This window comes from Aspergillus terreus, genomic scaffold (assembly GCF_000149615.1).
Source record: "Aspergillus terreus NIH2624 scaffold_16 genomic scaffold, whole genome shotgun sequence".
Taxonomy (NCBI): domain Eukaryota; kingdom Fungi; phylum Ascomycota; class Eurotiomycetes; order Eurotiales; family Aspergillaceae; genus Aspergillus; species Aspergillus terreus.
The window spans coordinates 367,060-388,341 of NT_165939.1; the positions used below are offsets into that span (position 1 = coordinate 367,060).

Sequence of the window (21,282 nt, forward strand, 5' to 3'; positions counted from 1 at the left end):
CTTTTCTCTCAAGCATCGTGTCTTCCATTCCGTTTAGCGGCCTAGGGAATGCGGCAACCACCAGCATCCCTACCGGAGCCACAATCTAACAGATATGAGCTGCACAAAAAGAGGTCTACCGACACTATAGTGCATAGCTGTGGGGCATGCAGTGTACTCCGTGACTGCAATATCACCCTGGGGAGGAAAAAGTCTGGGCCGGAGTAGAGGCAGTACCGCTTGATAACGTGCCATTCCCGTGCCCGGATTCGGAGAAACCGGGGAATGAAGTGTAGTACATGTTTTGGCTGTGCTAGTTGCCGGCTCCTCGGTGTGCTATCTGCAAGGAGACTGATGTAAGACAAAGATGCTTCCCTTGCTCACATGCAAATTGTCGAGAACGCAAGGGCGGTGTTAGACAGAAATGGGCCCCCTGGGGATTAATTGGAAACAAGGATAGGATCGATTCTCAAGGCGGCATATTGCTTCAGGGCTCCTGTGCATAGCCCTTCGTTGGTAGCAGACACAGCAACCCAGTTACGACATCCCAGCCAAACAATCCGTATGCGTCATAATCGGCATGACCTCACGCAAAAGTCCCTCCAATGCAGCCAATTGATCGCAAGACTACAATCCCAGATTCCATCGGATAATGCACCAGCGCTGTGCTTGAGGTCTGTGACCCACGCAATATTTAGTAGGCCTTCAATCCTACCTATCCTTGATCAGCCTACTGCTCCGCTGACGCCCGCTGCTATTATGCAGCTACCATATACGATGCGGGCAACGCGTAGTTGGTAAGTACTAAAGAGCGGTCAAGGACTGCGCTGTAGATGTGCTTGCACGCCGCGCTATCTTCTTTCTCCTGTCTGACCTCACTCTTGGTCTAGACCATGATACTTGCATATGGCATTGGGTGTTCGGTTCAAACAACTTCCGAGGAATGCGTGAATGATGCTACATCCGGGCTTCCGTCGACAGACCAAAATACAACAATAGGCTTATGTGCTTAAATTGCTTTTTGTATAAAGCTTCTGGGATGTAAGGAGAGACCGTCGGCGTACGCAGACTTGCTATGACAGTAGGGCGTGTTGAAAGATGGGCACGCTTACTGGCCCGTCCGGGAAGGGGAGCGGCGTGACACTGTATTTAGATCAGAAAATAGACCCCCACGACCATCAACATTTGCGGTTTTCTCTTGCCATAACGGTCCGTTGATTTTGATGTGCACAAGATTCAAACATGACTATCCCTTTCAGTCCAAACCCAGAACAAATCAATGTCTCTTCTGTGCCCGCGACACAAGCAGAAGTCCAAGTGGAATATACTCTGAGAACAAAATCAGACGCCATCGAACATACCTCCCAGAGCAACCGGCTTAAAGACTTAGCAAAGGACCCGTGGCTAAGGACCACCGGGAATCGCCATGCGAGTTCAGGCACGGAGATCCCCTCATCAGAACAAACCAAGAGCGCCAGAATCCTTGTTGTGGGTGCCGGATACGGTGGTCTCCTCTTTGCCGTTCGGCTGCTGCAGTCCGGTTTCTCTCTGGGCGATATTCTTCTCGTTGACGCGGCGGGAGGATTTGGGGGAACCTGGTACTGGAACCGGTATCCCGGGTTGATGTGCGATATTGAGAGCTATATTTATATGCCTCTTCTTGAAGAGACGGGTCACATCCCCAGCCGGAAATATGTACCTGGAGAAGAGCTGCGCGGCCACGCGGAAAGGATCGCAGAGAAGTGGAAACTACATACGCAGACGCTTTTTCGGACGACAATAAGCTGCTTGACATGGGATGAGAACAAGACGCAATGGATTGCAACAGCTTCGCAGTCAAACAGTGAGAGCCAGGAAAGTAATAGCTTTGTCATTAGCGCCGATTTTGCTATTCTTGCGAATGGAACCCTCAGCAAACCCAAGATCCCTGACTTGCCGGGTGTGGATGACTTTGCGGGTCATGTCTTCCATACTGCCCGGTGGGATTACGACTATACTGGCGGGTCTCCATCTATTCCTGTCATGGATCGACTGAAGACAAAGCGTGTTGGCGTAATCGGAACCGGCTCTACAGCTGTGCAAGTAATTCCACAGCTTGCCCGCTGGGCTGGGGAGTTAACAGTGTTCCAGCGCACACCAGTTGCCGTGGGTCTGCAAGAGAATCAGGAAACAGATCGCATTTGGTGGAGTGAGGAGATCGACAAAGTCGGCCCAGGTTGGCAGCGAAAGAGATGCGAGAACTTCAACGCCTTCATCACTGACACGCGGCAGGAGAAGTTGGAAGAGGTGATGAAGGAAGACAAGGTTCAAGATGGATGGACGAGATTTCCCTCCTTCTCTGCTGCAATAGGCGGGGCCCATAATCTCCAGCCAGATTTTCTCCAGTTGGTCGTAAAGGTCGACGAGGAGAGACAGAAAACTGCCCGACAGCACATCAAAAGTACAGTACATGACCCAGCCACGGCAGAAGCGCTACTGAACTCAACATACAGCTGGTGCAAACGGCCCTGCTTCCACCAAGGCTACTATGAGACCTATAATCTGCCACATGTGAAGCTTGTTAACACAGCAGGCGAGGGCGTCACAGAGCTCACACGTGGCGGCGTCCTGCTTGATGGAAAGGAGTACGAACTTGACCTCATTGTCCTTGCGACGGGGTACGACATAGGAAGCCTGTGTCCAGCAGATAGGGCCCAGATATCAGTCCGAGGTCGGAAAGGACACTTGATGAACCAGAAATGGGCCGCAGGACCAGCAACCTTTCACGGCGTGATGACCCGGGACTTTCCCAATCTCTTCTTCCCAGGAACCTCACAGGCAGGCGTTACGGCAAACCAGTCATACATGTTTGATCGGGCGGCAGAGCACGTATCTTACATCATTAGACAAGCATACAACCATGTCGCCGCCGGTTTTGCCAACCCCAAAGTCTGTGTTGAACCGAGCCAGGAGGCAGAGGACTGGTGGACAATGGAGACGGTCGCGAGGGCTAAGGCATTCGCTGCCACCAAAATCTGCAGTTCTGGGAGTTACACAATCTCAGCTCGCAGTGGTGGAAGTGGCAATGTGGAGAAGACAGCAAGGCATATGCCTTGGGGGGAAGGTATGGCTAGCTATGTTAAAATTCTGGAGGAATGGAGGAAAAAGGGACATATGGATGGATTGGAAATTGCATGGAAGGGGACATAACTGGATTATCTGCTCTTGTCTCTGAACAACCATGGCGTCAAGTCTACATAGTTGATTAATTCCGATCCCAGACGGACTCGTTACTTAGTCCAGAGGAGCAAGAGTAGATGGCCCATCTCGCTGCGTGCGGGTCAGAAGGATGGAGACTGATGTGTCCTAGAAGAGGGAGTTCAAGGAATGCTAAAGCTAAGCGTCAATTCTGTCCTGTGGACTTTACTAATGGTCAGGGATGATCATAATCAGACTCGGATTGCTGACTGACATCCAAACCTGCAGCAAGGATTCCGGTGGGATCTATAGGCCCCTCTCTGCGCGGAGATCTCCAGAATGCCAGGAGGCTGCCCAAAATGGCAAAAATGAGGATTTGAATTCATCGGTGAAACACGTAGCAACTCATTATCTCCAGGGCTTTCACTGGTACACCAGAGATAAGATATAGACACTTCGGATATGAGGTATCCATTTTCGGAAGTTTAGGAGGGGGATTTGGATATTCATCAGTTGGAATATGGGGGGCAAGCCTAGAGACGATCGAGGTGCCAAGGAACTTCTATGTAACAGGATCTGATAGCCTCCTACTCATCTCATTTCAACTATAGTAATCTTCTCAAAGGACATTGACGTATGCTACCCCTGAAAGGAAAAATCAAAAGAAATATAAATCAGGGTTCAGCATTGTGTGACCAGCGTATTATATCCCAACGTGCCTTCGAAGGAATTCATACCCATCAAGAACAGCCTGCGACGCATCCTTGTTTTCTTTCAGATGCGGGATTATATCGAACAAGTGTAGGCCATCAGAAACGATTCGCAGGACAGACTCTACGCCGCAAACCAACATCTGCTGATGTATCCGCTGCGCCTGCTGCACGGGGATCAGGTCATCCAGAGTGCCATGGATGAGAAATGTGGGCGTTTTGTATCGTCCCGCACGCACCTGGGACAGGGGACAGGCCTTCTCCACCTCGCTCATGTGAGGCGCTGGAAGGAGGACTTCATCACCTTTAGCGGCCGCAGCAAGAGACTTGTACTTGCACCCGTAGAACAACACAGGCAACGTCTGGCCTGTCCAGTTCATGTGCAGCGCAATTCTACTCCGTGGGTCGCTAGGAGACATCCATCCACCGAGGACCCCCTTGCCTGGTGCTGGGTTGTAGCTGGTAATGGCTGTATCGTGCAGTGCAAGTAGGGGATCAGAAGTGGGGACGTCGGACATGCACACGCTTTCCTGATACGGGAAGTTTGGTTTCGTCCAGAATGGGTCTGTATAGTCTGTAGGGCTGTAGAAGGATAGTATAGCTTCTGGCGCTCGGACTGAACGGGCAGGTGCTGTCCAGGCCAGAGTCATGGCGAGGTGACCACCACTGGACCAACCGACCGCGACCACATTTCCGCCATCGGGGCGTATATCCGGGCGCTTTAGTTGCAGTTGTGGTAATTCGTGCCGTGCCCATGCTAGAGCGTCACAAGCATCCACCATGGGCCCTTCCAGGAGTGGCACTTCCGGACACAGTCGGTAATCGATGCTGACTGGGAGGAAGCCCATATCGAGGAGCATTTTCACCTGCATCGGCCGTACATCTTTGCGAGACAGCATTATATGGCCGCCGCCGTGGATCAAGATGGCTGTTTTGCTCAGATTAGCTGCTCACGATCTATGAATGGGTTATGAGCATATGGACTCACCTACTGGTCGTTTTCTGTCCTCGCCGTCTAGTCCATGCGGATAATATATGTCCGCGCATAACTCTAGACCATCCTTTCTGCTGTAGACAAGTGTTTCCTCTGCAACCGCATTAGACTTTGCTTCCCCTGGGGAGCATAAAACAGGTTGACTAGGTGATGCAACGATCATGCGCAGGATCTTGGATTCTTCTGAGTCATTGTCAGTCCAGTCTACCCAGTTAAACCCAGCTTGTCGGAGAGTCTGATCCCAAAGACGCTCATGAGCTAATGCATGTGAGCGTCCGTCATTGAAAAGCCACCATCCTTCCAAGAGTCCAAAGACAAGGTCAAACCAGAACAAATTCCGAGTCAGCTCGATGAGACACAATATTCCTTGAGGGCGTAGCAGTTTCTGGATGTTAGAACAAGAGGTGGCTAGACTCCTTGTCGCATGAATGCAATTTGACGAGATGATGATATCGTACTGTCCTTGTAGTTCCGGCGCAGGGTCTTGTTCAATATCCAGGGTTGCATAGTGCATGAAATGGTAGGTCTTGAATCGTTTCCGTGCCAACGTAACAAGAGACGAGGAAATGTCCGTGAACGTGTATTCAAAGGTAAGTCCTGCGACTGAGGAGAGTTGCTTCAGAATATAGTCAGTTGTTCCCCCTGTTCCAGCACCTATTTCCAGAATTGAAATTCTCCTTTGGAAGCAACGTTGGCCAAGCAGGTCTTTAAGGAATTGTGCCAGGTGCATTGTGGCTGACTTGAACATGGGCGCATTCGAATACACGTCCTGCATTAAAGCACGGGCCTGGGCATCCTGAAAGAGGAGCGATAATGGATCAGCTGCCCCTATGAGACAGTCTGCCAGCCGTGACCCCGTGGTATGTAGGAGCTTGTGTTCTGATGCATGTTGGGGATGCTCACTGAGAATTTTCTTGTGGAGTATGGTCGCAGTACTTTTGTTCACTGCCCGGTGACCTCGAATCATGCCTGTTCCCCTTCGTTCAACGAGGCCCGAATATTCGAGGACAGCAAACAGCTGGTTCATCACTTTCCCGTGCTGGGGAAGGACTTCCACAGAGGGGACGGCCTGGCCGAACCTGAGCGATTGCAAATCGACATTCAACGCTTTGAGTGCCGCCACCACATAAACTGTAACGAGCTCCATCTGCTGAGGGAAAACCGAGTCACAAAACCCTAAGAACCGGGTCTTCTGGCGATACTCGTTGCTCGTGCGTGAAGCAGCAAACAGCTCGCGGGCTTTATCCACAAACCCAGGTAGACTCTGTTCCTGTATCACGGTGGGAGGCGGTACACGAGGTGGTGGCATTCGATCCCCAGTGGTTATGCCAATTTTATCGGGCGGTTGGCTGTGAGTTTCAACGTGGGCCACTGAACCTCCTGGGAAGATGCGTTGGACTAGACCGCTCACATCCGCTATTGCAGTCAGCTCACTGTTTGTGATGACGACTTTGAATCTCTTATTAATCTCTGATAAGACCTCTGTGCTCATTAAGGAGTCGACACCGACATCTCCCAGGGCAGCAGATGCCGGAATCTCACCGGCTGAGATACCTAGTAGTTCACTGAGCATGGCCTGCACAACACGAAGACCATCTTCACTCCTGGAAGAATCCGGCATTGCGGCTGAAGCGGCCGGAGCTGCGGGTGCAACTGCAACAGCAGGAACAACCACATCCACACCCGTCGAAGCAAGAGCTTTGTTGTTCAATCGGGTCAAAGTTCGTTTGAGAGACTGGATGGAGACACAGGTGAATGTGGCAGATAGGATGCAAAGAGCAAGAGATCCTGTTGCCTCGTCGACAACGAAAATATCACACAGTGACTTTTTCATTGACTCTCGTTCAGAACTTGAATACACAATCCAAGGCACCGAAACACCAGGATCCCGTCTGACAAACAATTCACCAATGATTACGTCGCCGACAGAACTGCAGACAAAAACCTCCTCATCGAGCGTTTCCGACAGACAGTTGACGTGTATTCCGGCAACCTGAATGAAGTTGTCGATCAGGATGGGGTCGCAGGAGGCTTTATTTGTCGGAGAAGACGGCAATAAGACTCGTCCAGTGGCTTCATGGCCGACCGCATAGACTTCCTCGACACCTCGGTAGTAGTCAGCGTAATTGACGACCCTTCGAAAGGCTTGGTACACTGTGGATCGTTTCAGCCCACTCGAAGATGGGGAGGTGGCGATGAAACCCCAGCGCGAAGGATTGACAAGCCGTCTCAGCGAGCCGAAGCGAGATGATATCCCACTATCATTGGCCTCTGATGATATTGAAATCTTCCCTGTAGCATGAGCCACCGAGTCTTGATTTCCATCGCGTGTGAACAAGACAAACGTGAATTGTCCAGGGCCTGAACCTCGCTGTGTCAGCTCCAGGAACACAGAACCAGGCATATCGAGGACGAGAGGCGCAGATATATCGAGACCGGCGATGTGATACATCGTAGGATCGTTCTCCAATGGCAAAACTGCAACTGCTCCCCGGACGACCAGTTCAAAATAAAGAGAAGCAGGGCACAGGTTCTGGTCGACAACCGCATGACCTGCGGTGCACATGCGGAACAGCGGGTCGTTAACATTGACGCCGAAGAGGTACACATTTCCATCATTATTCAGCAGTTTCACCAGACTCGGTTCGTCCGTACGGCCGGCTTCTCTCTTTGGAGGGTCAGAATAGAAGGCATTCGGGTCGTAGTCAATCCAATGGCTCGTTTTCGCGAATTGGTACGGAGGTAGGTTGATCCACCTGTACCCGGTCTGGGAGCCGTGAAACGGCCAGAATTGCACCTGCACGCCCTTGGACCATAGGGAAGAGAACACTTTCGCGAAGTTTTCCTCTGCTTGAGGACCGGATAGGTCTATTGGACAGTAGACGTGGTCTCTAGGTGACGGCGAAGCATCCACGGCGCGACGCACCATCCTAATAATTGGAGACGCTGATCCAGCCTCAAGCCAGATGCACGGACTATCCATGTGAGAAATTGTCCGGCGAATTGCATTGTGAAAATACACAGCCTTTCGAGAATGTTGCACGATCTTGTCCCCAGTGGGCAACGACCAATCATCCGCCAATTCAGAGCACGGCTCAACAGGGATGCGCAGCGGCCTGTAATTGAGTGTGCTGGCTATTTTTGTGAGTCCCGGCAAGATGGAGTCCACAAGTTTGGAATGAAAGGCATGGGTGTTTTTCAGCCTCTGCATCCTAAGTTTCATCCCTCTCTCGACAGCGATGTTTTCCATTTTGTGAATGGTTGCCTCGTCACCAGCAACCACAAAGCTCTCTGGCCCATTCACGCACGCGATATCGGCCGCATTGGACACAGCATCGAGCAGAGCTTGGACAGTCTCTTTTTCCCCTCTCACCGATAGCATCAAACCAGTGTCAGATTTCCATTCGCTGCGGATAAGCTGGGCGCGGCTTGATATAAGACGCATGGCATCCAAGAGCGATAGGCCACCAGCTACACAGACGGCCGTTAACTGGCCAAAGCTGTGACCAATCATCCGATCTACCCGAAGTCCAGAATCAAGCCAGGCTTTTGCAGTTGCATACTGAATGGAAAACAGTATGCAATGGAGGTTCACCAGATCATTATTCGGGAAAGGATTGAAAATTGCAGGAAATAGGCTTGGTAGACCGAGTTCTCTGCAAGCGTTTTCGCATTCGGCCTTCAAATAATATCAGTGTTTGCTCCTTATATGGACTCGGACGGACGCAGTGGAGGTGAACTAACCAAGTGAAAGCGCAAGAGCTCGGAGCTCTGAACGAGATTCTGGGAAATGCTTGCTGTATTCCCGGTCTGTCCGCCAAAGCAAAGGACCACTGGATGTGCGGCCTGGCATTTCTTTTCGATCCTAGTGCGGCCAGAGACAATGTCTTCTAAGCGCTCCCGGAGCTCAGCATCGTTCCCCGAGGCAGTCGTGAATGCGACAGAGTACTCCATGTCCCTGTTCTGCTTTCGGGCTAGATTGAACGCTATATCCTGCACTTCAACGTTGTTGACCTGTGGCGCCTCGAGGAAGGCCGTTTGGAGGGCTTTGCAGTACTCGCGAATGGACTCTTCTGTTCGAGCGGCAACAAAGACCGGGATGACAGACGGCAGGTACTCACGATAACCACTGATAGGCGTCCTTGATGTACAGGTCGGTTCCTGTAGAACTATGGCAGCATTGCTACCAGCGGCTCCATAGTTAGTGACCATAGCTACTCGCTTCTCTGCTTTCCAATCCGTCGATTCCACGGGAATGAAAATTTGATCCTCCTTTTGCAAAGTAATCATTGGGTTCAGACGAGTGAAGTTGGCTTGCTTGGGAATTCTGCGCTTCTGGAGCATAAGTATCGTCTTTAACATGCCAGCGACCCCAGAAGATGTTTCAGTATGTCCAATATTATCCTTGATTGAACCGACGTATAGCCTCTCCGTTCTGTGGGGTACTGCAAAAGTCTTACGAATACTCTGGAACTCAATCGGGTCCCCAACTTGGGTTCCTGGGAGTAAATCAGCAGAGGCAAACATGTGGCCAGAGAGGCCGGGTATGAGTGTACAAACCAGTTCCATGCGCCTCAACATAAGTAACAACATCGGGTTTGATTCCGGATATTGACAAAGCTTTCAAGTAGAGCGTTGTTTGAGAGTTCGAATCGGGAACAGTAATCGGCGAGCAGTTGGCCCCCTGGTTAACGGACGTTCCAGTAATGACAGCATGAATTGGGTCACCATCACGAAGTGCTGCTTCCAGTGGTCGTAGAACAACCAATCCAGCGCCCTCGCCGCGGCAGTATCCATTGGCATCAGCGTCAAATGCTTTAGAAGCTCCCGTTGGAGAGAGGAATGAGGCTGCGGCAAGGTTTTGCGACCACCGGGGATCCGTCATGACATTCACTCCGCCTGCCACGGCCATGGAACAATCGTTTGTTTGCAATGCCTAGTTTTCAAATGGCTTTCATGAGCATACAGTCAGCGGTTTTAGCGTCAACGAGACGCGCTTACCTGACAAGCGAGGTGAATAGCCACGGCGGCTGAAGAGCACGCCGTATCAATAGTGACCGACGGGCCAGTCCAACCAAAGTAGTGGCTAACTCGACCACTATTGAACGCTTGAAGCGTGCCTGTTGCCGAGAATGCAGTAGCGTTGCGGGATGCAACGTTCTCACTGTAGTCTTCCGTACCGACCCCGACATAACAGCCCACGTCTTGAGGAAGCTGCGAGGCCCGCAGCCCGCAATACCCGGCCGACTCGATAGCTTCGTAGGCAACTTGCAATAATAGCCTCTGCTGCGGGTCCATCGACTCTGCTTCCCGGGCGGATATCTTGAAGAAGCGGTGATCAAAGGTATCCGGACGAGAGAGAAAATTGCCCCAAAATGGCCCCTTTGGTTCTCTTTGGAGTTCGTCCAGTTTAAACCGATTTTTTGGCATTGGACTGACGGTGCAGTGGCCCTGCTCAAGTATCTTCCACAGTTCTTCCATAGAATCAGCCTGGGGATACCGACACGCCATCCCAGTGACAGCAATAGGCACTGTTGTTGCGGTTGCTGCTGGGCCCGTACCATTGACGTAACCGGCAGTCAATGGTGAAGCATTTGTGGTCACATCGCTGTCTTGAGTTGTGTTTGTATTGTGATGGCTGTCAGGTGGCTCAACGGTGTGCAATATCCGACCTCTGGCCTTGCGGGGGATACATTGGCCCGCTCCGATGGAAACAATGCTTTTAGCATCCGTCAATTGCAAGCTGCTTATAGTAGCTGACACAGTGAGATTCCAGTTTGCCTGCGAGATCAAGATGGACTCGTTTGCGACTGAGAGCAGTGACTGTAACGTAGGTACCTCGCCGTCTATATTCGACCGTGGTAGCCCTACCGCGGGATTTCCATTGGGTAGGTGAAATCGATTATCTTCTTGACAGAGCTTCAAGAATTCCTGCACAACTGAGGTGTGATCTGAGTGGTGGAATCTGCCCCTTAGTTGTGTGCTCTTCACAACTAACCCGTTGCTCTCCAGCTCCTTCACCAGAGCAGCTGCCTGGCTCTCCCAAATCGTCACCGTCGCGGCGCTCTCGTCAGTGACGCACGCTATATATGCCTATATCTGATTTTTTAGTAAACTGAAAGAAAATCAACCCCCGAATAAACGTGACTGACCCCTGGATAGCGGCTCAAGAGTGCCGTAAGAAGCTTATAGTCAGCGGAGGTCTTCCACCTGACTGCCATTGACGTTGCGCGCTGTTTTTCAAGCTCGTCTAAATCCACCACGGCTCCAATACACACAGCAATCCGCAACATTGTGGCCACTGCCTTTGGAAACTCGGTCTGATCCGTCTCCCAGCATGCTGCCACGGCCGCCAGGTATCCGACGCAGAATCCCTGGATATCATTGATTTCATAATGATTCTTCGCCTCTTTGAACTCGTGGAATTCGACCAGGTGCCGCAAGACCGTGATTGGCACAACTAAGAAGTTCATCGGGTCACTCATATCAGGTAATATGGTGCCGCCGCGAAGGAAGAGCGATAACTGTTGGAGCTGTGCCTCACCGGGGATTTTTTCCGCTGCTGGCCAAACCTTCGTAACATCGTGCCAAACAGAAGGAAGGGCTTGAACTGCATCTTCAAGCCATCCTGTATTTCTATGAGATGAAAGATAGCGGCGTATATGCAGAACTGATCGATCAGTCTTGGGGCATTTAGGTCCGAATAGAACTGAAACGCGGTGCGGATGGGCATCCTGTAGTGAACCCATGTCGGGAAGGGACAACGGGCAGCAGCGCTTGGTTGGGATAACCTGACAGGGAGTGGATGGAGGGTAGAAATTGCAGGGAGAACGCATTGGGGAGAGGAACATGAACGGCTTGTAATTTATAGAATACTGTGGATTTTAAAGGAAGGATGTCTGCGTATGCCGACTGAGCTCGTCGGAATCGGCGACATCCCATCTCAGAAGGTGTATACCTCCGTCGATAGGCGGTACCTATAATTCCATTTCCCGCTTATAACGCGCCCAGCACCCGCAACCTCCTCTTCATTTTTGCAAGGGAGAAATTTCTGTAGAATACTTAGTCCTGCATTCTCAAGACGAGGTTGTCAGAGATCCGTCATTTCCATTGACTGGCAAACCTTGCATCGCAACACTGCAACACAGCATCCCCTGGGCATTCCCTACATACCCTTTCATATTTCTGGTGCACAGTGGCCAATCAACGATGTAGGTCATCGAGCAGTGTGCTAGAACGGTCTGTCACCCTTACTCATAGGATCCTCGCATGTCAAAACTACCCTTACAGGATGCCCGGTGCAAGGGACTTATGATGCTCTGCTTCCGTAAGGGAGACTCTCCTCGCCGTATCAACTATGATACACAACATAGCGAGGCTTACAGGGGACGCTATGTGGTACTACGTGGATATCGTGTTTCCAATCTCAAGTCTTCATTCTCTCGCCGGAAGAAGGTCTCGAAGTGGATCCAATGTCGACCCTTGAAGAACGGACGCCCGCGCCCATTACAGTATCTGTAGCACTCTGCAGTTCTTGTTGGATCTTCCCGACTTTTCCCGATAATTGATTCTCGCATCCAATGTTGAATCCAGTCCTGAGAGTAAGGAGTGGCGCACTGCACGTTCGACCGTCTTCTAGATCCGCCATCTCCTGGCTGTCTGTAGGGGGACTGTAGATGTCAGGACACACATTATCGCTCAATACCTGAGGTTTTTTTCGCCGCCATTGACCTCTTGCTACGACCCGTCAGCTCTTCCTGTCCATACAGTCACATCGCAGCATATTTCTCCAGCACTGGTTACGCTTATCTTCATCCTAAGTCTTACACCGCCCCTTTCACAGTACATCCAGCCATTTTGCCACCAGGATTTTTCTAAAAAGCCCAGGCGCCCTTCATCTGGTGAATGATTCCCGTCAAGAAGTACACAAGTTGACATACCAATGCATCCTGACGACCAACTCAAATCCGCGCTCCGGAACGGCTTCGACCCGAAGCTTCTTTACAAGGAACCCTTGAAGACCGTGAAGGAGCCAATTTGTACAATCCTCGAGAAGTACAGTAAGATTCCTTTGGAGAAGGTTGTAAGCCATATCAATGAAGTCGTAAGTAGACTGACCAGACCCTTTCCAAAAATTTTTATGCTGATCATTGGCAGCGAGACCGCGCATTTGCAGTGGTGAGTGAACGGAGGGACGGGGCAGCATCGTCGCACTCTTTACACTTTATATTGACACGTCACAGTTTCCTTACGCTTGCATCGGACAGTTTTCCTTCGTTGAATTGAGCATCGCAGATTCCCCTTGTTATGCTGAGATGCTCGACCGTACAAAACATGGTCAGAAATTGCTTGATTTGGGCTGCGCATTCGGACAGGAGCTTCGCCAGTTGGTGAGTGCCGTAGACCATACGCAAGCATACCTCTCCTTTAACAGGCTCCCCTATCATCGCTAGATATTCGACGGCGCGCCTCCTACCAACTTATATGGTAGCGATATCCAGCAAGACTTCTTGAACCTCGGCTATGAACTCTTCCTAGACCGCGCAATCCTCCCCGAATCCCAGCTTATCGCTGCAGACGTCCTCGACAAACAATCTGCCCTCTTCTCCCGTCTGTCAGGCAAGATTAATGTCGTCTATATTTCTCTCTTCCTTCACGTCTTTCAATATAAGAAACAGGTTACTGTGGTACAGAATATATTGGACCTCCTCCCCGCTGAGCCTGGCGCACTTATCGTCTGTCGGGTTACCGCTTGTCGGGATCAGGGCGTCTTGAACGCAACCCGGGAACGTATGCCATATTACTACCATGACCTTGCAAGCTGGAAGCGGCTTTGGGAGGAGGTGGAGAGCCAAACGGGTCTACGGCTTTCCGTAGAGACGTGGGAGCAGCCCGATGAGTTGGTCAAGAACCATCCGCTTCCTGGGATATATATTCTTGGGTCTGCTATTCGGCGGTTGTGAGCGTCCCGGAAGGCTTTCACGATGAACCAATGCATTTTGATCATGTGTCCTGTGATCTTTATACATATGAATAATCTGCAGACCGCTGGTTTCTTAGTTGAACGACTACATATTCTGAGTAGTTATACATGCGCGGTCTGTTGAATGAGGTTCTCCAGTCTTTCTTATAAGCCTCTTATTCGTCTAGGATTTAGTAGTATTGAAGGACATCGAAAGAAAATTGAGGCGATCAAGACCTATCAAACTAAGGTGGTCTATTCCCCCGGACATTGGCCAAATATGTATATTCTGAGATCACCCGCTGAATTATAACCTACAGGCCAACCCCGAAAATTGACCAGATAGAAGGATGCATCCCTTTTCCCGTGGTCCCTGGTGGGGCTGAGCATAATACGACGGCTTACACGGGCTATGCAACGTGCTTTCTAACATGATAACAAGCTGGAGCGTCCGGTAATCATTGCCAGAGCTTCACCGTCCATACAAATCTAGTACAGCCAACAATGGAAAGCTTATGTGGGACATCCATTCTGCAACAATGACCCAATTTGCAGTGATCGGGCATTCCGGCAATGGCCATGTCTCACAATTTTCTGGAGTTGAAAAGGGGTTATATGTAGCTCAACAATCTGCTCGTTCGGCGTGGAAACCCTCAAACCTCAGAACAAGACTCATGCCAGATTGAAGTACGTAAAAAGGACAAATTTGACGGCCCACGCAGATGGCAAATAGCATTCGAACATGAGAGACATTGAAACGTAGTAGCTGCAGAATAAATCAAGAAGCCGATATGCCTCCACCTTCAAAAAGTGATCCCATCGAGACGTGACTCGAACTCGTCCATATATGCCGTGTCAAATCCCGCCCATATTCTGTCCACCAGCTTCCCGTCCTCGCTCATTTGGAAAATGAAAATACACTCGGACTTCCACTCGCCAACAATGGTGTCGCCTCTGCTAGCCAGATAGAAGACGACCTTGCGTGTTCTCTCATCCACTATGGTGTCGTTGTCGTCAATGACTGACACGGTTAAACTCTTGAAGACCTCCTTGGCGTTGGCACAGGCTTCCATGCTTTCACCGATGTTTCTCGTGGCATTCCTGGTGGGGAAGAGGCGGTGGGAGACTGAATTTGGGGTGCGCACTGATATTATTGATTCTGGGGTGAATTCATTGTACTTTGCGATGAAGAGTTTTGCAGTGGCGACCAGATCTTCGCGAGTAGGACTCATCTTTTGCATACGATGAGTATCAGACGTAGGGGGGAATGTTGATAGTTGTTTGAAGGAGGAACAGTATAGCAATCAATGCCTTGTCTGAACGGAGAGGTAAAAGGATGCAATCTTCGCTAGGTAGGGGAAAGATGCGCCTATGTTTATATCCAAGGAGAGAGAACTGGTCCTGGTCTTTCTGATCATGCCGCAAGATTTGCATACATCTAAGGATATTGTCAGTCGGCCATTGCAGGAGGCGAGAGGCATACAAACGGCATGCAGTTTCCTCCCTGCAGTTTCCTTCCTGCAGTTCCCTCCCTGCGTTCCGGAAGGGACGTAAGTGTACGTGGAATGACGGATACGTACACTCCTACAATCATAGCACATTACAGGTTATCACTCCTTGCCTCCGCTGTCATACCTAGAGTGAACCGAGGTCTTGCTCCCAACCACCACGGCTGCACGTTCACACCGCCGTAAAGATACGAAGGGCGAGATTGCCTGAGATGCATAGTAGCATACTGCGCGACGCAGAGCATTCCCCATAGGACGATCGCCAGCTGCTTTGATCTGCTCTCCAGGCATATCTTCCTGTGCTCTCCCCAGGCACTGGGCATGTACACCTCATCTCCTGCTGAACAGTCTCCTATTTGGAAATCTCGAATCGAAGAAGTATCATTGCCGTTCTTGTTTCTGGCTGCTAAAATCGCCTCAAAGATCTCGACATGCTGGAACCGGTCTCTACCGCCCAAAGCCTATGGTCTTTTGGCCTCTGGATTCTGGTTATTCTCTCGCCAGTTCTCTTCTTTGCTTCTAGAGAGCTGGGAATTTTGAATGCGAAAAAGCGGTTTGCCAAAAATGGATTTGAAGAGGTCCTCGCTGGTCTCAGAAAGGTACGGCTTCCTTGACACTATTCTTGCAAGCGAAGTCCTTGGTAACTAAGGTTTCTTATCTAGAGCGACGTCTTTGGCCTGATGACGATTAACGGCCCCAAAATAGTTCTCGCACCGAAATTTGCCCAAGAGATCCGTAGCAACCCGGCTTTGAGCGTTTCAGCCTTTTCATCAAGTGAGCTGCATGCACACATTCGTGGATTCGATGTGTTCCGCCAGGGTGAAGCCGATGATATCCTCCAAGATACCGTTCGCAGCAAGATCACCCAAAGCATTGGTACCTGCAACCTCCTGTCCATGATTAAGAGAAGCAGCTAACCCGTTAGGCGACCTTATCCAACCACTTTCGGAAGAATGCTCCCTTACCCTGAAGCCAAAATGGACAGATAGCCCAGGTATGTATTGACTTTCGTCCATCAAAATCGATTACTGACCACGGCCATGCATGCTCCCAGAATGGCACGAAGTTTGTCCTCATACCACTATCCTCGACATCATTGCACGCCTTTCATCGCGCGCATTCATCGGGGACGAACTTTGCCGTAATCCCAAATGGCTCCGCCTCACAGTCGACTTTACCGTTGACTCTTTTAGAGCCGCAGAGGCACTGAACTGGTGGCCCTATGCGCTCCGTCCGCTGGTCGCTCGGTTTTTGCCCTCATGCCTCAAGCTGCACAAGTACATCCAAGACGCGGATAATATGATGAAGCCAGTATTGGAGAGTAGACGGCAGGCTCAGGCCAAAGATCCACAGAAGAGCTACCCCGATACAATCCAGTGGTTTGAGGAAACAGCGCAGGGCCGACCTTACGACCCTGTGCGTCTCCAACTAACCCTAGCCTTTGCTTCGATCCACACCACCGCGGATCTAGTGATACAAACTATCCTCGATTTGTGCTCAGCCAAGAACTGGGACGAGCTGTGCCGCAGCCTCCGCGAGGAGATCATCTCCAGCTTTCGTGAAGAAGGATGGAGAAAGCCATTGCTTGCTAAACTGAAGATCATGGACAGTGCATTAAAAGAAAGCCAGCGCCTGAAACCCGTTTCTATAGGTACGTTAATTTCACGATAAGTTGTGGGGGTGATTGGATTGGCTGACCAGATTTGATAGTCGGGATGGGACGGATCGCGAAGGAAGCCGTTAAGCTCTCAAATAATACTATTATCCCGAAGGGCACTAGGCTGCTTGTGTCGAACACTGCGATGTGGGATCCAGAGATCTACCCTGACCCGCGGACCTATGACCCTTATCGATTCTTGAGACTCCGTGAAGCGAGTGAGAATGAGAGTGCAGGTCAGCTGGTGTCCCTCTCTCCAACACACTTATCGTTTGGACTCGGAAAGCACGCCTGCCCTGGAAGGTTCTTTGCTGCTGCTGAAGTGAAGATCATTTTGTGTCATATCCTCTTGAAGTACGACATTAAACTGGCCGATGGTTGTAAGCCTAAGCCTCTGAGAGCTGGGACTAATTTGGTGGCCGACCCAACGGCCAAGCTGCTTGTTCGACGGAGGCAGGAAGAGGTGGCTCTTTAAACAGGATGGTTGGATAGTCTCGTGAGCAGGCCATCATTGCCACTATATATGAGCCAATTCGAAGTTTATCAAGGCATGCTTTACTCAAGATCGATATAGGCCTACTCTGAAATTTTGTTGTATTTCTCGGATAACAACATCTCCTATGCAAACCTCGCTGACTGGTCTATGTTCCTTGTGACCTACGTCTGTATTGACCAATGTCTCGGCGGAATACGCCTCACCCTTGTCTGATGGGTTGGTGACATTGAAGACGAACCAGAAAACACACCCAGACAAAATACCTTTGTATTAACCTTATTACCGGCGTGGGAGCGCCACCAACCAAGCCCTATCGAACAATGCTCGTCTCTAAAGCAAGTTCCCCGAGTTAGGGCGTCCTTTGATAAGAAAGTGCTAAAGAAATAGCCCCTAGGAGCCCCTATCGTACCTTGGCCTTCTCTTTCCGGGAGAGCTCATCCTGTCGCATAATACTGAACCACAAAGTGCCATATGTCCAATGCCAAAAGCCAGGGTGACGACTGCATACAGTAACGGCAGACGACGCTGGACGGTTGGCACGCCGGACCACTCATTTCGTGTGAACTTGATCATGGTGAACCACACCACAGTTGATTTCAAACCAAAATCGAATAGCGCCACGCTAATGGGCACTCGAAGGGGGATAAACAAAGGCATAGACAAAGTCCCATCCAACGTCGCAACAAAGCGTGATGATACCGACGCTAGGAACCTGATCTTTGAAGCTCTTCCGAACCATGGAGAGATAGTTGAGTGACCAGCAAATTCCCGCGAGCCACCGTAGAGCTACGTACCTGGTATGGGAGTCGATACTACAGGGGGAAGGAAAGATGTGACCGTTTCCATTGCAGCAGGTGGATATTGGCAGGCAGCAGGTCTTGACTTGGATGAGACCCAAAAGTCCGTCCAACGATTCAAAAGCGGGCTTGAGACAACACCCGAGGTCTTGTCCACGATAGTTCTAGAGAATATATGCAGCAGGAGGTTGTAATTTTCCCAAGCATATGATGGAGCATGCCACGTTGACTGGGAATACCGTCCCCTCAAGCAATGGGATGGATTATGGCCCGCATGAGAGCGTAATTATGGAAGCTACATAGGAGTGAACCCCCAATGTAGGAGGCAGCTAGTGAGCTGCAATGGGGCGAGACATAACTAGCTGACTGTGTGTACTACTATTAAGGGATGCAGCCGCCTTGCTCCTGTTGAAAGAGATGGTCCCAGGCTCAGGAGGCCTTGCGATATCATGCCTGCCGGGCGGTACTCGCGCCAATGCATAAATCGCCCCTGCCTCTCTGGATATGTCGGATAGTAGCAGGAATTGTGCATAATCCCATGGTGTCTCGGGCCTATTAACTCGGCACAGACCGATAACAGCTTTGACATATCCCACTGCCCGAGAAATACAGGAAGGCTATGTGATTAGCGTCCGGTTTCCCTGTCCCATTCTACGAGGCATTCAAAATCCAGAGGAAGATATCATTGCATTATAATGAGTAACTAAATCTGGAAAGCGCTCAATGCTAGAATCCTGAAGAAAACTCGGTCGAGAAATACTCTCCAAGCGAGCCCTTGCATTAGCTCCTATCATTGTCCTTCAGAGTGTATTCTCCACAGCGGTCCGCAACAAAACCTCAGTATAGCAGATACCGACGCCAACCGGCCGGATGGCTTTTGTTCATGCCTCCCGCGATGCCAGCCCAAGCACGTCCTCCAGTCTCCTGTCTCCCCCTTGCCAGAAAGGATACTGTCGGTGACTCTCGACAGTTCTCCAGCCGACCAACTTCTGCGCCAGCGGCGTCATCGTCTCAATGATCGTCCGCGGGACATGCATGTGGGAAGAGTACGGAGTGAACTGGCAAGGGATCAGGGACATCCCCAAGCCACGACGGACATTCTCGGTTCGATTTTCGCCTCCGCCATGAAACAGGCTTCCAAGAAACAGTATGGCTTCCCCCGGCTGCATAATCGCAGGGACCGTCTGGTCCGGAGATGGAGCCGGATGCGCCGAATCCCACAGATGACTTCCAGGAATAAGACGAGTGGCGCCATTCTCCTCTGTGAATTCCGTCAGGGCAACGAGACAACTAAGCGATAACTGTGGGTCCGTTGGGCTGCGGAATTTGCTCGCCGCGAAGATCTCCTCATCCCGATGAAGCTGCTGGGCTGGCGCACCGGGCATAAGTTGCAGCACTGCCGATGCGTTCAGCCAATGGTCGCCGTAATCCGCACGGAATAGCTCATCGGCAATTGCATGATACAGCGGGTGGGTCAGGATGTCGGAGCGGAATACCTCTGACCGCACTATGAGATCTGCCATGTGCTTGGTCTTGTCGTTCACCAGCTTATACGCCTTCATTCTCGCACCGGTTGATGTCTTCTCGACGTCTTCGTCCACTTCAGCTTGGAAGCGCTGCATAACGTCGGGGGCTAGAAAGCTTTTTAAGATGATGACCCCGTCCTCTTGGAGCATCTGAGCCGCCTGCTTTGGGGATACTGTAGGGTGTACCCTTCTAATGGCTTCGGCCTGGCCAGTCATGATGGTGGTTTTCGTCGCCGGGCGATTAGCAGCAAGTTCAGACTTGGATCAAAGGAAAGAGATGACTGTGAAAGCGTTGGCGTTCTCGATAATACCGTTGAGCTTCGAATACCCGTTGAGGTGCCCTTTCATGGCTTTTAAGAGCCCTCCCATCAAAGCCAGTTATTGTTTGGCATGAGAAGGCTTTTTTCATGTCTCCCCCCCTTGATTATACCTACATGCAGGTGCAGTCCTTGTAACACTACCAAATTCATCATCGTGCGTGAGAATCCGAAGTGGTCCAATGACATCCACGTTGAAGGCTAGGGATGACGGCTGGCTGGCATTCAGCCCCCTACATACTGTGTACCCATGCATGATGGCCAAAAGAACTCCTTGTACGGCCGCTCCACCGACGTCCAGGCGCGTGTTTGGCTATGATTATAAGTGGTGGAAATAAACGCGGCCCTCTATCCCTGGCTTCCTGCCGTGGCACGTCCCGTCCCATCCTCGGAGTCTGAGGTATGAACTGAGATGTAACATAGGAAGGCCCGTCCCTTGCGTATTGTACTTGGTTAGGCTGTTCGGGCCCGCAAACAAGAGTCCACCTCAATACTGAGATAGATTTAGTCCAAACGAGGCAGGGTGGAACATCCCTTGTCCGTAGGTTATGAAGAGACGTCCAGATTTCTACTTCCTTTGAATCCCCCAACAAATCTTCTCTTAATAGGTACGGATGGCGGGAGTAGGGGACAAGTCCGACTTCAGGGTTATTATAGTGGGGGGATCCATTGCAGGATTGACCTTGGCACATTGTCTGCGAAGAGCCAAGGTCGCCCATGTAGTCCTGGAAAAGAGGGAGGAAATAGCACCACAGGAGGGCGCCTTTGTCGGTATTTGGCCTAACGGTGCCGTGGTGTTGGATCAACTCGGTCTGTATGAGGGATTGGAAAAGCTGACTGCGCCAATTCACCGAATGCACATCCGATACCCGGACGGATTTTCATTCAGTAGTTCGCTTCCCAAGGCTGTCCATGAAAGGTATGTCAAAGCTTCTAGTCACATAAGGCATAGTGACCTCACTAATGTTGGTGTTCATGTCCGATAGATCCGGCTATCCGATCATATCGCTGGATCGACAGGCCCTCCTGGAGACCCTCTATCAAAGTTACCCGGACAAGGCCAACATACATATCGGACAGAGGGTTACCGACGTTGAGTCGCTCGAACACGGTGTACGGGTCAAAACTCACAAAGGCGCGGTTTACCACGGTGACATCG

General features: G+C 50.8%; 6 protein-coding genes across 6 annotated transcripts; 3 read left to right on the forward strand and 3 right to left on the reverse strand.

Annotated features, from left to right (window-relative positions):
• Window positions 1-1,221: 1,221 nt before the first annotated feature.
• Window positions 1,222-3,168, forward strand: ATEG_10079 (flavin-containing monooxygenase; the record flags this gene model as incomplete). The annotated part of the gene is made up of 1 exon (XM_001209381.1): window positions 1,222-3,168. One exon carries the CDS (start codon window positions 1,222-1,224, stop codon window positions 3,166-3,168), a length of 1,947 nt encoding a protein of 648 aa, XP_001209381.1.
• A 370-nt stretch (window positions 3,169-3,538) lies between these two features.
• On the reverse strand, window positions 3,539-11,593 carry ATEG_10080 (uncharacterized protein; the record flags this gene model as incomplete). The annotated part of the gene is made up of 8 exons (XM_001209382.1): window positions 3,539-3,689; window positions 3,894-4,794; window positions 4,855-8,422; window positions 8,605-9,359; window positions 9,421-9,796; window positions 9,862-10,953; window positions 11,013-11,234; window positions 11,405-11,593. 8 exons carry the CDS (start codon window positions 11,591-11,593, stop codon window positions 3,539-3,541), a joined length of 7,254 nt encoding a protein of 2,417 aa, XP_001209382.1.
• Window positions 11,594-12,802: 1,209 nt separating this feature from the next.
• ATEG_10081 (class I SAM-dependent methyltransferase) lies at window positions 12,803-13,823 on the forward strand (the record flags this gene model as incomplete). Its single annotated transcript, XM_001209383.1, has 4 exons — window positions 12,803-12,964; window positions 13,018-13,038; window positions 13,104-13,250; window positions 13,314-13,823. The coding sequence occupies 4 exons, from the start codon at window positions 12,803-12,805 to the stop codon at window positions 13,821-13,823; spliced, it is 840 nt and encodes a 279-aa protein (XP_001209383.1).
• Window positions 13,824-14,625: 802 nt separating this feature from the next.
• Window positions 14,626-15,054, reverse strand: ATEG_10082 (uncharacterized protein; the record flags this gene model as incomplete). Its single annotated transcript, XM_001209384.1, has 1 exon — window positions 14,626-15,054. The coding sequence occupies one exon, from the start codon at window positions 15,052-15,054 to the stop codon at window positions 14,626-14,628; it is 429 nt and encodes a 142-aa protein (XP_001209384.1).
• A 707-nt stretch (window positions 15,055-15,761) lies between these two features.
• Window positions 15,762-17,462, forward strand: ATEG_10083 (cytochrome P450; the record flags this gene model as incomplete). Its single annotated transcript, XM_001209385.1, has 5 exons — window positions 15,762-15,929; window positions 15,993-16,206; window positions 16,256-16,324; window positions 16,385-16,981; window positions 17,041-17,462. 5 exons carry the CDS (start codon window positions 15,762-15,764, stop codon window positions 17,460-17,462), a joined length of 1,470 nt encoding a protein of 489 aa, XP_001209385.1.
• A 1,699-nt stretch (window positions 17,463-19,161) lies between these two features.
• Window positions 19,162-20,022, reverse strand: ATEG_10084 (phytanoyl-CoA dioxygenase family protein; the record flags this gene model as incomplete). Its single annotated transcript, XM_001209386.1, has 1 exon — window positions 19,162-20,022. The coding sequence occupies one exon, from the start codon at window positions 20,020-20,022 to the stop codon at window positions 19,162-19,164; it is 861 nt and encodes a 286-aa protein (XP_001209386.1).
• Window positions 20,023-21,282: the final 1,260 nt, after the last annotated feature.